At 54.2% G+C, this 15,064-nt stretch overlaps 2 protein-coding genes across 30 annotated transcripts in view; both read left to right on the top strand.

Moving 5' to 3' along the window:
- The first annotated feature begins 964 nt into the window (after positions 1-964).
- On the top strand, positions 965-6,702 carry CXXC1 (CXXC finger protein 1). 2 transcript variants are annotated; one of them, XM_032422830.1, is made up of 15 exons: positions 965-1,255; positions 2,099-2,217; positions 2,318-2,418; positions 2,707-2,942; positions 3,034-3,213; positions 3,628-3,654; positions 3,732-3,977; positions 4,148-4,255; positions 4,432-4,616; positions 4,911-5,118; positions 5,198-5,308; positions 5,437-5,486; positions 5,634-5,730; positions 6,032-6,184; positions 6,266-6,702. In XM_032422830.1, exons 1-15 carry the CDS (start codon positions 1,253-1,255, stop codon positions 6,410-6,412), a joined length of 1,971 nt encoding a protein of 656 aa, XP_032278721.1. In that variant the 5' UTR covers positions 965-1,252; the 3' UTR covers positions 6,413-6,702. The 2 variants fall into 2 exon arrangements, with proteins under 2 accessions (XP_032278721.1, XP_032278722.1); XM_032422831.1 differs by lacking the exon at positions 3,628-3,654.
- A 1,054-nt stretch (positions 6,703-7,756) lies between these two features.
- The window catches only part of MBD1 (methyl-CpG binding domain protein 1), a 51,420-nt gene continuing 44,112 nt past the window's right edge, over positions 7,757-15,064 (top strand). For 12 of the 28 annotated variants that reach the window (XR_004301605.1, XM_032422658.1, XM_032422650.1 and 9 more), the window contains exons 1-12: positions 7,757-7,904; positions 9,329-9,463; positions 11,868-11,982; positions 12,074-12,240; positions 12,327-12,409; positions 12,574-12,614; positions 12,986-13,132; positions 13,237-13,365; positions 13,544-13,618; positions 13,752-13,871; positions 13,955-14,023; positions 14,591-14,758. Coding sequence is in view for 27 of the 28 variants with exons in the window: in XM_032422658.1 (XP_032278549.1) it covers positions 9,354-9,463; positions 11,868-11,982; positions 12,074-12,240; positions 12,327-12,409; positions 12,574-12,614; positions 12,986-13,132; positions 13,237-13,365; positions 13,544-13,618; positions 13,752-13,871; positions 13,955-14,023; positions 14,591-14,758 (1,224 nt within the window). In the remaining variant the exon portion in view is untranslated. The remainder of the gene's footprint in view (positions 7,905-9,328; positions 9,464-11,867; positions 11,983-12,073; positions 12,241-12,326; positions 12,410-12,573; positions 12,615-12,985; positions 13,133-13,236; positions 13,366-13,543; positions 13,619-13,751; positions 13,872-13,954; positions 14,024-14,590; positions 14,759-15,064) is intronic. The other 16 variants (XM_032422657.1, XM_032422660.1, XM_032422655.1 and 13 more) reach the window with 6 other exon arrangements.

The raw sequence follows: 15,064 nt of genomic DNA on the forward strand, positions 1-15,064 counted from the left end.
GCCTCTCTCCCCAACCCGAATCAAGTCGCTCTGACTCTGAATGTGGACATGTGGACATTTACTATGACCATTGGGTGGGACTTGGGGTGGTGGGGGCATTGACCTGTTGTATCTCATTTGACCTCTGTGGTTGCCCGAGCTAGATCATTACCCTAGGGAGACGTCTACCTCTCCGATGTGTCCCAATTTTTTTTTTATTGTACATGATCTAATTTAAAAAATGTTACAATTAACTTTATAGGAGAGAATTGAATATGTACGAAACAAGAGAACTAAAGTGGACGTCACCAGGGACCCAGCAAATCCACTGGCGGTGGCGGGGTCAGGGGAAGACTTGGTGAAGCCACCTGTCTCGGATTTCAGAATCTACTTTGGTTCGGCCACTTCTCACCAGAGTCGGTCAGTTCACCAGTTCACAACCGTTTATGGCCTACCATGGCTGCTTGGGACTGATTCTGAGGGGCGAGAGCGCTCCTGCAAAAGCCCGGGGGCTGAACCGGGCTTGGGAATTGGAAGGAGGAAGGAGAGCGGGAAAGAGTGGTGGACGTTGACACCGGAGACATAACAGGGGGAAAGGTTTCCTTCGCAGCGCTAAGGGACACAGTCTGCTGGCGCCCCATTAATACATGTGGAAGGGGAAAGTGACTGAATGGAAGACTGAGCGTAACTTGATACAGGTAGCGTTTCCGGCGCAGCCACTTTTTCTTTGAACTTCTCTGCAGTGCAAGCCGCCGGCGTACGGAATCGATGGCCAAAATGGCGCCGCCCTCTTGGAAGCCGCGATTAGAACGCTGCCATGTATTGCCCGTGAACGTACGGACTCGGCCATCTTACGGAATCAGTTTCCAAGATGACGGCATCTGCGTGGAAGTCGCGCATAGGCGCGGCCATATTTCCTGTAACGTTGAGTCCGTACAAGTGGTCACCGTACGGACTCAGCCGACAAGGTGGCAGTGCCCTCGGGAAAGCAGCCGTATAGGTGCGGCCATGTTTCCTGCAAACTTATGGACTCGGCCGCCGTACGGTCTCAGTAGTCAAGATGAGACCGTAGAGGCTCTAGGCGGCGGATCTACTTGTTTGCTGCGGAGCCGACGCATTAGGCCTGCGCAATAAGAGTACGGTGCCCGGGAGGCGCGACCAAAGCGGAAGTAGTTGTGGGCGCCTTTACAACGGCCGGGACGCCTCCGAGAGGTCTGTGCGGATTCGTGGGTCGCTGGCGGGGGTCGCGGAGGGGTGCGCCGAGAGCGGAGAGATGGTGAGTACGGGTCCGGGGAGGGGGTCGGCGGTAGAGGTCAGGTGGATTGGTAGTGGTGGGGTCCGTGGGCAGACTCTTCAGGGTCTGTGGTGAGCCGTAAGGAGAGTCTGTGGGCAGTATGGTGGGAGCCTGTGGTGAACCTTAACAAGGGTCTGTGGGTAGAATGTTGGGGGTCTGATGTTCTGAATATTTTCTGATGTGTGAACCATCTGGGAGTTTTGTGATGAGCCATTATGGGGGTCCGTAATGGAAGTTTGTGGCGATCCCTTTCGGTAGTTTAGCGGGGGTCCGGATGGGAGATTGTTTGGGCAGAGTGATAAGGGGTTTGCGATGAGCGGTATTGGTTAGTATGTAGTGAGCCGTGATGAGTCTTTGTCAAAGGACCGGTGGGGAAAGGTGATGGGGGCGGGTTGTCTGTGGGGTTGATAACGGGGGATCTGCGGGGAACCGTGATGGAAATATATGTTCTGTCTGCGGAATATACCCCGTGGTGTCTGAGAAGTGAGGGGGGCCTGTGAGGAGTCACGATGGGGGCAGTATGAGATGAATGGTAGAGTGTAACTAACTGTTTAGAGTGTGTGGATTGAGTGTTGGAGCGTTAGTGGGGTAAGTGATGGAAGGTCTGAGACAGTGATGGGATTTATAAGTGTGGTACTGGGGTGTCAGGGGTGAGTGGGGGGGCATGTGGGAATTGTGATGGAAAGATTTAATGAGGAGCTATGATGGAAAGTCTATTGGCAGAATGTTGGGGTTTGTGGTGAGCCGTGATGGAGCTGTAACAAGGGATGAGGCACTATGATGGGGGTTCTCTAAGGAACCATGATGGTGGGGGGAATCCCACAGGAGGGTGATGGTTCAGACCCAGAGCCTCCAGATGCTGGGGAGGACAGCAAGTCGGAGAATGGGGAGAATGCGCCCATCTACTGCATCTGCCGTAAACCAGACATCAACTGCTTCATGATGTGAGCCGGGGAGAGGCGGGCGGGGCTGACACTTGCAAGGTTGGGTGAGGCTGATGGGTCCAGCCCCTCACATCTGCACCACTCACCCTATCCTCTGCAGCGGGTGTGACAACTGCAATGAGTGGTTCCATGGGGACTGCATCCGGATCACTGAGAAGATGGCCAAGGCCATCCGGGAGTGGTACTGTCGGGAGTGCCGAGGTGAGGGGGGTGGCCTGGACAGGGCAGGCAGATCCACCTGCCACGAGGGAGGAGAAGCCATAAAAGGAGGGTGGGTCATGGGGAGTGGTGATATATGTCTGTGGGTGATTATTGTTTTGTGGTGAGCTGGAGCGGAGACTCCACGGTGAGCCCAAATACAGGGTCCCACCAGACGGGGTAGCTTTGCCCTGGAGTGGGGGACAGAGAAGGTGGGTGGGACAGAAAAGAAGAAGAAAGAGTTCTGGGACCATCCAAATTCCTCAGTGTCAACCCACCTTGACCCCACAGAGAAAGACCCTAAGCTGGAAATCCGTTATCGGCACAAGAAGTCACGGGAGCGGGACAGCAATGAGCGAGACGGCAGTGAGCCCCGGGATGAGGGTGGAGGGCGCAAGAGGCCTGCCCCAGATCCAGACCTGCAGCGTCGGGCGGGGTCAGGGACAGGGGTTGGGGCGATGCTTGCTCGGGGCTCTGCTTCGCCCCACAAATCCTCTCCACAGCCCTTGGTGGCCACACCCAGCCAGGTGAGTGGCTGCCATGGCTGGGATAGGTAAGGGGACCACATTTCAGGCCCTACTTGTGTTCCTGATTTCTGTTCTGGGCCCCTGTCTTCAGCATCACCAGCAGCAGCAGCAGCAGATCAAACGGTCAGCCCGCATGTGTGGCGAGTGCGAGGCCTGCCGGCGCACTGAGGACTGTGGCCACTGCGACTTCTGTCGGGACATGAAGAAGTTTGGGGGCCCCAACAAGATCCGGCAGAAGTGCCGGCTGCGTCAGTGCCAGCTGCGGGCCCGGGTGAGCATGGGTAGAGCTGGGCAGGGCCAGGTGGGGGTGTCAGTATGTCCAGGAAGGGCTCATTCAGGCCAGGAGGGGTGGGCCAGGTGAGGCGGGGCCTGATTGCATACAGACAGGTGGGAAGGAGCCTGGCCTGTCCAGATGAATGGGGCACGATCAGGTGTACGGGGCTAGCAGGGGCGCCTCCAACCCCAGGTGGGCAGGGTAGAGCCAGATGTTTCAAGGTGGTCAGGCATGTCAGGGCAGGTGGGACGGAGATGAGCATGTCCTGGTGCTGAGAAGTGGGGGTAGTGGGTGTGTCTGGGGAGGCAAAGCAGGGCTAGTTGGTGGGGCTAGGCTCTTGTGGGAGGGGCTAGGGCAGGGCCACCCTCCATCCACCTGGGGCTGACCTGGGCCTTCCTCCTGCCGGCACAGGAATCGTACAAGTACTTCCCTTCCTCGGTGAGTCCAGCCCCCCAGGGCGGGGCGGGGCATGCGGGCAGGGCGGTCAGGGCCAGTCCTGAGATTCTGCCCCGCAGCTCTCGCCAGTGACGCCCTCAGAGTCCCTGCCACGGCCTCGCAGGCCACTGCCCACCCAGCAGCAGCCACAGCCATCACAGAAGCTGGGGCGCATCCGTGAGGACGAAGGGGCAGTGGCATCATCAGCAGTCAAGGAGCCACCTGAGGCTATGGCCACACCTGAGCCACTCTCGGATGAGGACCTGCCACTGGACCCTGACCTGTACCAGGACTTCTGTGCGGGGGCCTTTGATGACCATGGCTTGGTGAGCAGGCAGAGTGTCCCATGGTGGAAGGGGAGAGGTTACAGAAGCTGAGTTTCCATGATCAGGAGACATGGAAGATGAGGCAGAGTATGGAAGGCTGATTTGGGAACTGATTAGTGGTGGGGTAGTCATGAGTGGGGCAGGTGGGTCAGTGTATGTCACACTTGCAGCCCTGGATGAGTGACACAGAGGAATCTCCGTTCCTGGACCCTGCGCTGCGGAAGAGGGCCGTGAAAGTGAAGCATGTAAAGCGTCGGGAGAAGAAATCTGAGAAGAAGGTGATGGAGAGGGTGAAATGGGTGTGGGAAGGCCGAGGGCAGGGCGGGGAGGGAGAGGCAAAGGTCAGGAGCTGGATGGGGCAAGAGCCAGAAGGGGGTGGCGTACAGGGGGAGACGGGGATCGAGGGCTGATTTTAACTCCACCCTAACCTGACCTGACCTGCTTCGTCCCGTAGAAAGAAGAGAGATACAAGCGGCATCGGCAGAAACAGAAGCACAAGGACAAATGGAAACACCCAGAGCGTGCCGACTCCAAGGACCCTGCATCACTACCGCAGTGCCTGGGACCTGGCTGTGTGCGCCCTGCCCAGCCTGGCTCCAAGTATTGCTCAGATGACTGTGGCATGAAGCTGGCAGCCAAGTGAGTCATTCCTGGAGGGTTCAAGGGAGTCAGGGAATACGGGGTAGGGCATGGCCTGAGCCCTCTGTATGTCTTCCCATCAGTCACCTGCCCACTGTTCAGTCCACAAAGCACCCATCTATCCATTCTTCATCCATCCACCATTCACGTGCTCATCTGCTTATTTATCTATCAGTCACTTAATTATCCTTTTGCCATTTGGTCGGCCATCCATTCTACTATTCTTGGATCACCCCACTTATCTTGTTGTTTGCCACCTTCCCTGCCTGCACCCAACCCACTGCCTCCCTGCAGCCGCATCTATGAGATCCTCCCCCAGCGCATCCAGCAGTGGCAGCAGAGTCCCTGCATTGCTGAGGAGCACGGGAAGAAGCTGCTCGAACGTATTCGCCGTGAGCAGCAGAGCGCCCGCACCCGCCTTCAGGAAATGGAGCGCCGATTCCATGAGCTTGAGGCCATTATTCTTCGTGCCAAGCAGCAGGCTGTCCGTGAGGATGAGGAGGTGAGCAAGCACAGGCCCAGCGGCACGGGGCCCAGTACCTGCTCCTGCCTGGCTTTATCGTTTCTTCCACTCCACACAGAGCAATGAGGGGGACAGTGATGACACGGACCTGCAGATCTTCTGCGTCTCCTGCGGGCACCCTATCAACCCACGTGTTGCCTTGCGCCACATGGAGCGCTGCTACGCCAAGGTCAGGGTGTCATCCTGAGGGGGAAGATCAGTGGGTCCCTGGGGGAACAGATGTGTTGTCTGGGGGTTGTCTCGGGAGGGCATGCAGCACACATCCACAGTTCCCTCCATTTGTGCTCATCCCTCCAGTATGAGAGCCAGACGTCCTTTGGGTCCATGTACCCCACACGCATTGAGGGGTGAGTGTGGGTGCTCCGTGGAGTTAGAGCAGGGAGGTTAAGGCTGGGGTCGGAAGTGGCATGTTGGGGTAGGATATGGGTATGGACAAGAATAGATGGGTCCCCCTTCTCTCCCTCCACTACCTTTTCTCTACTCTAAACCCCCAGAGCTACACGACTCTTCTGTGATGTCTACAATCCTCAGAGCAAGACCTATTGTAAGCGGCTCCAGGTGCTGTGCCCTGAGCACTCACGGGACCCCAAAGTAAGGTTTGCCCTCAACTCCCCCCATTCTGTCCTTTCTTCTTCTTCACTGCCCCACATTCATCCCTTGCTTCCTCCTTTGTCCTCCTTCCTTCCCTTTTCCCTACTTGACTGCTTCCATAACTCTCACTTTGCCTGCTTTATCACTCTTCATTCCTTTCCTTTTCCCTGTCTCATTATGTCCATTCCTCTCTATGCCCTGAACTCTCTACTCCTTCCTTACCTCTCTGACCATTCCCCATTCCTGTCCTCTTTTCTGCGTCTCCACCCCCATTTATCCCTGACCCCCAATCTCCTTGCAGGTGCCAGCAGATGAGGTATGTGGGTGCCCTCTCGTACGTGATGTCTTTGAGCTCACAGGTGACTTCTGCCGCCTGCCCAAACGCCAGTGTAACCGCCATTACTGCTGGGAGAAGTTGCGGCGTGCCGAAGTGGACCTGGAGCGTGTGCGCGTGGTAGGTTTTGATGCTGAATGTGGCTGGGGTCAGGTGGGGCTTCTGGAGTTCCTTCTCATGGCTCTTTTGCTCCCCTGGCAGTGGTACAAGCTGGATGAACTGTTTGAGCAGGAGCGCAATGTACGCACAGCCATGACTAACCGGGCAGGATTACTGGCCCTGATGCTGCACCAAACGATCCAACATGACCCACTCACTACCGACCTGCGCTCCAGTGCTGACCGCTGAGCCTCACACTGGCCCAGAAGTCCTCACACCCTGCATTCCAGGCTGGGGAGCTGCCGTGAATCCCCCATTTGTCTGTTCTGCCATTCATCTGTTTCTCCAATGGTCCCTGAGTTTCTCCCTGTGCCCATCCACCATTTGACTACCCAGCTGCCATTACCAGAGGGTCTCAGAATTTTCTCCTGTCCTTGTCTGTCCCTCTGTCTCTCCATTCTCTGTGCCTGGGTGGGACTGTGGAGTTTGCTCACTCTTGCCTCCCCCCCCCCCCGGTTTTGTTAATAAAATTTTGAAGAATTAAGAAAGATCACTACTGATGTTTTCCCAGCTGCAACTGCATTCCCAAAGCCCTTGGGTAGATGAGCTGTGGCACACACCTGTATTCAGAATTAGTTGCAGTATACAGCTTTAAGTGTACAGTTGGCACCCACTCTGTGCTCTGCAGGAGCCTCTTGGGCGGTGGGATATGCCTTGCTGAAGGAGAGCCCAATGACCTACATTCTCAGTATTTCATCCCGAAACAGTGTGTACACAGTCGGCACTAGTTCAGTATTGTGGCTGCCTTACCACCCGTGTCAGCATTGACATCCTCCTGACTAGAAACGTATTCGATGACGGACACACGGTCTCGTTCTCCCACAAACCCCTCCTTGTTACACGTGTGTAACAGAAGTCTGGGAACCCCATCCCGCCCTGTCGGGTCTAGTGATCCCCACAGCACAGCCTTTCCAGGATGGGCCGGCACGGCCCTTCTGTTTACCTGCAGCGCGGCACCGCCCCCTTCTCCAGTTCCCGCGGAAGGAGCCGGGGTTAGCGTGCGGCCGCACTAGTCCCCGCGCGCTCCGGCAACTGTTCGGCGGGGCGGAGAGCGGGACACAATAGTCCTGGGGGAGATGGTCGGAGGACCAACGGCACAGGCGCTACGTAGGCGAGAGGTGGGAGAGGAGGCCTCCGGCACGACCTCAGCCTCCGGCGCCCCTCCCTCCTGGTTACTGCCGGTGGAGACCGCTGGGGGAGCACCGTAGGGCCAACACTAACCCTCCACGCCCCCTTAGGTTGGGAGAGCGCTGGCGGAAGCCAGGCAGGCGGAGTGGGGAGAGAGCGCCGGTTGGCGAAATGAGGGGCTCCGGCGCTCCAGGTCTCCCATAGGGGTGCGAGCCGTAGTTGGACGTCAGGGCGCATGCGCAGTAGGGCCCGGGCCAGAGGCGCGCGCTGCTCTGGGACTGAACACGCAGGTGCGGGGGGTCCTCCCCACTAAGGGCAAGCGCTGGAGGAGCATTAGCGCGCAGGCGTCTTGCCGGGGGCGGGGCCCTAGAAGTGGGCAGCGGGTTTCCGGTTCCGGGAGCAACGAACAGCCGCGGCAGCGACAGCTACCGTTTCAGAGGAAGCGTCTGCGGAGGAGGAAGAAGAGCAGGGCAAGGCGGGAGTCACAGGCGGGACCCTCGCCATGGGTCCGCGGACCTAGAGCGGCGGAAGCTACCGGCCCGGTGCCGAGCTGGTGAGACAGTTGTGGGGGTGGAAATGGAGAGCGCTCAGGCGTAGGACGGGAAAGAATTGAGGCTCAGAACGCTGACGGAGAGGAATGAAGGGCCCTCAGGCCGATGAGTGGGAGGAATGGCGGCGTCGGAATATTGAAGGAGAGGAATGGGAAGGTTTTGCCTGAGGACGGGGAGGAATGGGGCTCAGAGCGCTGACAGGTGGACGTGTCGGGAGTCTGGACGAGGACGGAGAGGGATGGGGAAGGATCCGAACCCCATCCCACCGAGGGGAGACCTCGGTGCCTCTCAGGTTAAGGAGAGAAATGGGGGTTCAGAACGCTGAGAGGGAGAAATGAGGGGTTCTCAGGTTGATGACGAGAAGAAATGGGGGCATTGGGATGCTGAAAAGGAGCGACTGGGACTCATGGAGAACGAGAAGAAATAGGGGTTCCGAATGCTGAGTTAGGGATGGCTTGATCTTGGGACAAAAACGGGGAGGATTGAGGGGTGGGTTCAGAATGCTGAGGGGAGAAGTCAGGGTATCTCAGGGTGATGAGAGGAATGGAGAATAAGGGACACTGAAGGGAAGGAATGAAGAAACTTTTTAGCTGAAGACGAGAGGAATAAGGAGGTTGAGGGACTGAGATTGGTGAGGTCTTGTGGCTCAGAGCACTGACAGAGAGGGAAAATAAGGGAGGAGGAGGCTTTCAGGCTGAGGAACAGAAGGAGTGAGGGGCTATTTAGGATAAAGAGATGGAGAAGCTGGGGGCTCTCTGGCAGAGGACACAGAGGAAATTGAGGCAATAGCCCTGAGGTAGCGTGATGAGAGGACATCAGAAAGGGAAGGAATGGGAGGGCTAAAAGACTGAAAGAGAAATTGGGGACTCCTGGGTCAATGAAGAGAGTGAATGGGAGGTCAGAACACTGAGGTAGAGTACTGGGACCTTGGTCTGAGGATGAGCAGAATGGGGCAGATGTTGGGAGGACTAGGACCCCTCAGGCTGAGGATGGGGAGTATGGAGCTTTCAGGGTGACAAAGGGGAGGAGTGGGGACCAGTAGGTTAAAGACAGAGTGTCTCCTGGGAGGAATGAGAGGTTCCTAGGTTGGCAGAGGGGAGAAGTGATGGGCTCTCAGGCCAAGGACAGGGAAGAATTGGGAATCAGGACATTGAGTAAGGAATGAGGATCTTTGGGTTGAAGATCGGGACTCTTAAGTTGAAGGTGGGGCTGTTAGGTCAGGAAGGGGGAGGAATGACAAGCTTCTGGGCCCAGGACAGGGAAGAATGAGATGGGAAAGGGGAATTTCTCTTATATTGGTCAGTTGCCTCTGGTAAATACCAGGTCTTGGACAAGCACTAATAAATACTAGCAGTTTGTGGGGCTAGGGCACAACGTGTCCTCTCCTAGAGCCTCAGTTTTCCTCATTGCCCCCTCCATGTTGCAGGCCGCTGCTCCTTCCCTTGGCTCCCATGGCTGAGGACTGGCTGGACTGCCCAGCCTTGGGCCCTGGCTGGAAGCGCCGTGAGGTCTTTCGAAAGTCAGGTGCCACCTGTGGACGCTCAGACACCTATTACCAGAGGTACTGGGCGGGTTGTGGACAGAGTCATGGGTAGGCTGAGCCTGCTTAAGCAGGGTGAAATCAGGGGGTGTGTTTAATTTTGTGGGTGGGTTAAAATTATGCATATATATTCGATTCTTATTATTTGTAGATTCTATATTTGCACATTTGTCTGCTTGCTAGAATTTGTATTAAAGTCGATACTCCCTGTACTTTCACGGTCTTTCATAGATATGCACAGAACAGCAAAAAATTTAAGTTGCCTGCCTGATACACGCATTCCCAGCTGAGGTTGAATGAGGCTTTCTTATTCAGTTCTTTTACTGTAATCAAGTGTCCTTTTTGTGGTCTACTTAGTGCCATGTTTTTCACATTTTTGTACTTCTTATTGGTGATTTTGGTGTTTAGAGTGGCCCCCAGCATAGTGCTGAAGTGCTGTCTGTTGTTCTAAGTGCAAGAAGTCTGTGATGGGCTGTAAGGAGAAAAATGTGATGTGCTACAAGGAGAAAATACACATTAAATAAATTTCAGGTGTGAGTTGTTGTACTGTTAGGTGTGAGTGCAATGTTAATGAATCAAAAATGTGGTACATCTAGAAAAAGAAAAGGAAATTTTCCAATTTGTCCAACTTCCAATTTCTGGAAAATGCTAAAGTAACATCTATAGTATGTAACGAAGCTAAGGAAAAGGTGGGAAAAGGGCTAAACTTAAAGGTCCATAAGATAATAACCAGTAAAACAAAGTGTAGTGGACAGAGTGAGAAGCTGAAAGCCAGGGACATTGGTGGTTGTGTTACCCCTGGTTAGAAAAATGTTAAACCTATTTCAGCTAGTGCTGACTGGCTCACATGTTTCAAAAGGTGATACATCGTGAAAAATGTTAAATTTGCATACAAGGTAGTTCTGCAGACCAAGAGTTTGCAGAGGAATTTTTAAAATACCTGTTAAGTGTTACATGGGAAAAGTGTCACGTAGAAGGATAGGTTTTCAAACCTGAGAGTGGCTTATTTTACAAGGACCTTGTCAAAAGTACCTATATAACAATACTCCAAAGCTCCTGGCTTTAAATTATTGAAAGGCCGTATATAAAACAAGGTTACACATTGATCAGTTGACAGAAATGTCACCTGAGGCTCGCAGGAAGCTAACCTGTAGATTCCCTAGGAGAAGAGGTTCTATGTTCACCAATTCAGTGTTTAACGTGACTTTATACAGTATACCACGAATGAGAATCAGCTATCGATACGTGAATATATGTGTTTATATACTATTTACGTTTAAGGATCTAAGGTGTTTTAGGATATATTAGTGATGCAGTTATTGAATTTACTGCATTCTTCCTGAACTTTTTTTTGTATCTAAGTTGCTGTTTTCCTGCAGAAATATAGTAAAATCATAAATGATAGTGTTTGTACTTAATTGTATGTTTATCCACATAATCACAACTTGTATGAACCTGTCAAAATTTATACTTTTAAAGTGCTGTCATCAAGAACCGTACAAGATTAGAGGTTTTATCCTAATTAGGGCAAGATAACAAGTATGTCACAATTTTGTGGATGCTGGTAGGATATACGAGACTCCTGGGTCAGAGATGAAAGATAGTTTATTACTCACAGTAACAGCAGTATCCAGAATGTCATTATTTTCATGTCGGTTCCCCAAACACCAGTTCCCATATGGTGACCTGCAGAGGGCTAACTGGCATCTGCCCATGCATTGGATTGTAGGAAAGGAGCCTTGAGCTTAAGGAATCCAATCTTTTATAATGTTAGGATAGTAGGATGCCTTCCCTCTGCTCTGGAAGGAGAACTTATCTCTTATCTTCCAAGGCTGTTTGCTGTACAAACATCCTTGAAAAGATAGTTCATAACAAAGGATTATCAGTGCCTCTCTTGCAAGACATGCAGAAATGCTAGAGACCCGTGGAGTATATTCTTTCAATATCAGTTATTTCTACTTTGTTTTGTATGTAGTTGCATCTGTATGTTTATGTATATATTTGTATTTATGTTTATGTGCTTGTATATGTGTGTATTTTTGAAGAGTTTTCTTTTTTGCGTTTTTACATGTTTAGTACATAACACTAATGTATTTATATATTACTAAAGATACTGGTATTTCTACCCATATTTATTTTTATTTACGTAGATTGCAAGTAGTAGTATATGTCGTAAATACAGAGTATTTATGTTTATGTTAGTTATTTATATTTGCATATACACTGCTATTTGTACACATTTTGTATTTCTGCTATGCAGGCTTAGTTGGGGTAAGACCTGGTCAGGGCTTACATGCCAATCCCAAGCTGCCGCCTGTATCCCCTGCCAGCCCTGCAAGCCTGTTCACCAGCCCAGTGGGAGGGTTGTGTGGGTGGAGTGGCCCTGGCTCCACCCAGGTACCAACCCATCCTGGCCCATCCCTAGCCCCACAGGAGACAGGATCCGAAGCAAAGTTGAGCTGACCCGATACCTGGGCCCTGCGTGCGACCTCACCCTCTTCGACTTCAAACAAGGCATTCTGTGTTATCCAGCCCCCAAGGTACTACACAGTGTTGGGTACCCAGGCAGGGGTAAATGAGCCACCTAACACCCACCCACTGATCTCTTCCTTCTTTCCCTCTCATCTGCAGCCCCAGTCCTTAGCTGTCCCTAGCAGGAAGCGGAAGAAGCCTTCACGACCAGCCAAGACTCGGAAACGTCAGGTTGGACCCCAGAAGGGTGAGGTCAGGAAGGAGGCCCCAAGAGATGAGACCAAGGCTGATGCCGACACAGCCCCAGCTTCACTCCCTGCTCCTGGGTGAGTGTTGGCCTAAAGTGAGCCAAGAGGGTGAGGGTTGTGGTTGGGGTGCAGTCAGAGCCCCACACCCATGTTTCCCATCCCAGGTGCTGTGAGAACTGTGGAATCAGCTTCTCAGGAGATGGTACTCGAAGACAGCGGCTCAAGACATTATGCAAGGACTGCCGAGGTGAGTGGCCCCCAGGGCCCTGGGAGACAGGAGTGGAGCAGGTCTGATGTCAGGTTAGGACACCACTGTCGGGCTAGAGGTTGAATGGTGGACATCAGGGCAGCAGCAGTGGGTGAGGTTAGATATCTGATGCTTCTTGTCCACTTCTCTTTTTCCCTCTCCAGCACAGAGAATTGCTTTCAACCGGGAGCAAAGGATGTTTAAGGTAAGCACGACCTGCCTCCTCCTCACAAGTGTGCGGTGGGAGCAGGATGTGATGGGGGCTTATGGAGGATCTGAAGGAATGGTGATGGATCCACAGGGTGTCAGAGTCATTTTGTAGGGAGCTAGCTTTGGTCAACAGACAGTAATGGGTTAATGGGGTGTCAGTAGATTCAGCGATGAGGTTAACGGGGCACTGGTAGACATTGGGGATAGCCTCTGATGGCAGCTAATCAGTAGTTGTCAGATACGGTGATGAGGCAAGTGGTGGACTACTAGACATGGCAGTGGGGGCTAATAACAGACATGTAAGGGGCAGCGCATCTGGAGCAACTCAGTTTGGGCCTGTGACCTCGCCCCACCCATTCCTGGCAGCGTGTGGGCTGCGGGGAGTGCGCGGCCTGCCGGGTAACCGAGGACTGCGGGGCCTGCTCCACCTGCCTTCTGCAGTTGCCCCATGATGTGGCCTCGGGGCTGTTCTGCAAGTGTGAGCAGAGACGGTGCCTCCGGATTGTGGAAAGGGTGAGTTGGGCAGGTAGGGTAGGCCCATGGCTCACCCTGGCCCCTGGCTCTCATAGCCTTGGCCCCATGCATCATGCCTCTGCCCCCTCCAATCCCCCCAACAGAGCCGAGGGTGTGGAGTGTGCCGGGGCTGTCAGACCCGAGAGGACTGTGGCCGTTGTCGAGTCTGCCTTCGCCCTCCCCGCCCTGGTCTCAGGCGCCAGTGGAGGTGTGTCCAGCGGCGCTGCTTACGGGTGAGTCAGGCTGGAGGGGCCAACACTGTTGGGGCCAGGGCTGGGGCAGAACTCATTCTGCTGTTAAAGTTGCTACTGCTGCTGCTGCTTCCTCCCAGCCTTGCCCACCTCATGTCTTCTTTTCTCCCTCGCCCCATGCTCAACTCCCTGGTCCCACCTACCTGCCCCTGTCTGCCAGCACCTTGCCCACCGTCTCCGTCGCCACCATCAGCGATGTCAACGACGCCCTCCCCTAGCTGTGGCTCCCCCTGCTGTGAGTGCCGCACCCCACACTCTGCCTGCCTGTCCCATGCATGCTTTCTGCACTCCTCTTGGGGGTTTGGGGGGTAGGTCCTGTGTCTCCTTGGTGCCACCAAGCCTAAACTGCTCTTCTGGCTTTCTCCCAGGGTAAACGTAGCCGCCGCAGAGGAGGCTGTGACTCCAAGATGGCTGCTCGGCGGCGCCCCCCGCGAGCCCAGCCACTGCCTCCAGTTCCCCCATCACAGCCTCCAGAGTCCCCAGAGCTGGTGAGGCCCTGGTGGGCAGGGGGAAGGCACAACCCTAACCTTACCCAGTACCTGCCCTGACCCCACCCCATTTGCCTCTGCAGCACCCCAGAGCCCTGGCCCCCTCGCCACCTGCCGAGTTCATCTATTACTGTGTAGACGAGGACGAGCTAGTGAGTGGCCCTACCCTACATGGACAAACCTAGATCCTCCCAGGGCACTTGGTTAAGCCCAAAGAAGCAGCTGCTGCAGTGGGCCTAATAGGGGAACAGCAAGACAGAGTAATGGGTACTAGTAGGGGGTGAACAGACAATGGGGGAGGGACTAATATGGGATGGACAGGTGCAGCAACAGTACCTAACATCAGATGAGTCAGTGCGCTGGTGGGGCTAATAGAGGAAGCGTCAGCGTAGTGAGAAGAGTTCACATAGGTTGAGCAGATACAGCAGGCACGATGGAGGCAACTATAGAGGGTCAGCAAAATTCTGCTGAAGGTGGGGGTCAAAGACTTTGGTAGCCACTGGTCTAGCAGATGACGTGACGGATGCGGTGTTGGAGTGCCTGATGGTATCGGGCACTGTCCGATACAATGATAGTGCCTGGTGTTGGACTAGCAGATGCTGAGGTGTGACCAAGCCCAGTGCACAGCTGCTTCCCTCTGGCGAGGCTAGTGAAGGAGCAACAGGAGCAGCATTGGAATAGTGCCAGTAATAGCAACGCTCTTTTTACCTGTCCCCCAGCAGCCTTACACGAATCGTCGGCAGAACCGCAAGTGTGGGGCCTGTGCAGCCTGCCTACGCCGGATGGACTGTGGCCACTGCGACTTCTGCTGTGACAAGCCCAAATTTGGGGGCAGCAACCAGAAGCGTCAGAAGTGTCGTTGGCGCCAATGCCTGCAGTTTGCCATGGTGGGTGGGGCAGGAAGGGTCAGGCAGGTGGGACAAGTTGATCCAGGGCCCCCAGTGCCTGGGAGTGGTGGGTAGGCCTGGTAGGTGGGTGGGGCAGGCCAGATGGGTTGTGCCTCTTCAGAGGAGTGGGCAGGGCAGTAGGTTCAGCCAAAGATTAGCCAGCATTGTGCTGGGGCAAATGAAGAATCTGGGTGGCACTGGCATTGCTAACAGGAGACCAGTAGGCTCAACGATGAGGGCCTCCTATGTAAGCAGGTTCTGTGCTGGAATTAATGGGGATTAACAGGCGCATTGATCAGGACAGGG

Source organism: Phoca vitulina, unplaced genomic scaffold (genome assembly GCF_004348235.1).
Source record: "Phoca vitulina isolate PV1807 unplaced genomic scaffold, GSC_HSeal_1.0 scaffold27, whole genome shotgun sequence".
Taxonomy (NCBI): domain Eukaryota; kingdom Metazoa; phylum Chordata; class Mammalia; order Carnivora; family Phocidae; genus Phoca; species Phoca vitulina.

Coding starts and splice junctions, on each gene's coding strand:
- CXXC1 (XM_032422830.1), top strand. Junction 2,943..3,033: donor TGGTGGCCACACCCAGCCAG/GTGAGTGGCTGC, acceptor CCCTGTCTTCAG/CATCACCAGCAGCAGCAGCA. Junction 3,655..3,731: donor ACAAGTACTTCCCTTCCTCG/GTGAGTCCAGCC, acceptor TCTGCCCCGCAG/CTCTCGCCAGTGACGCCCTC.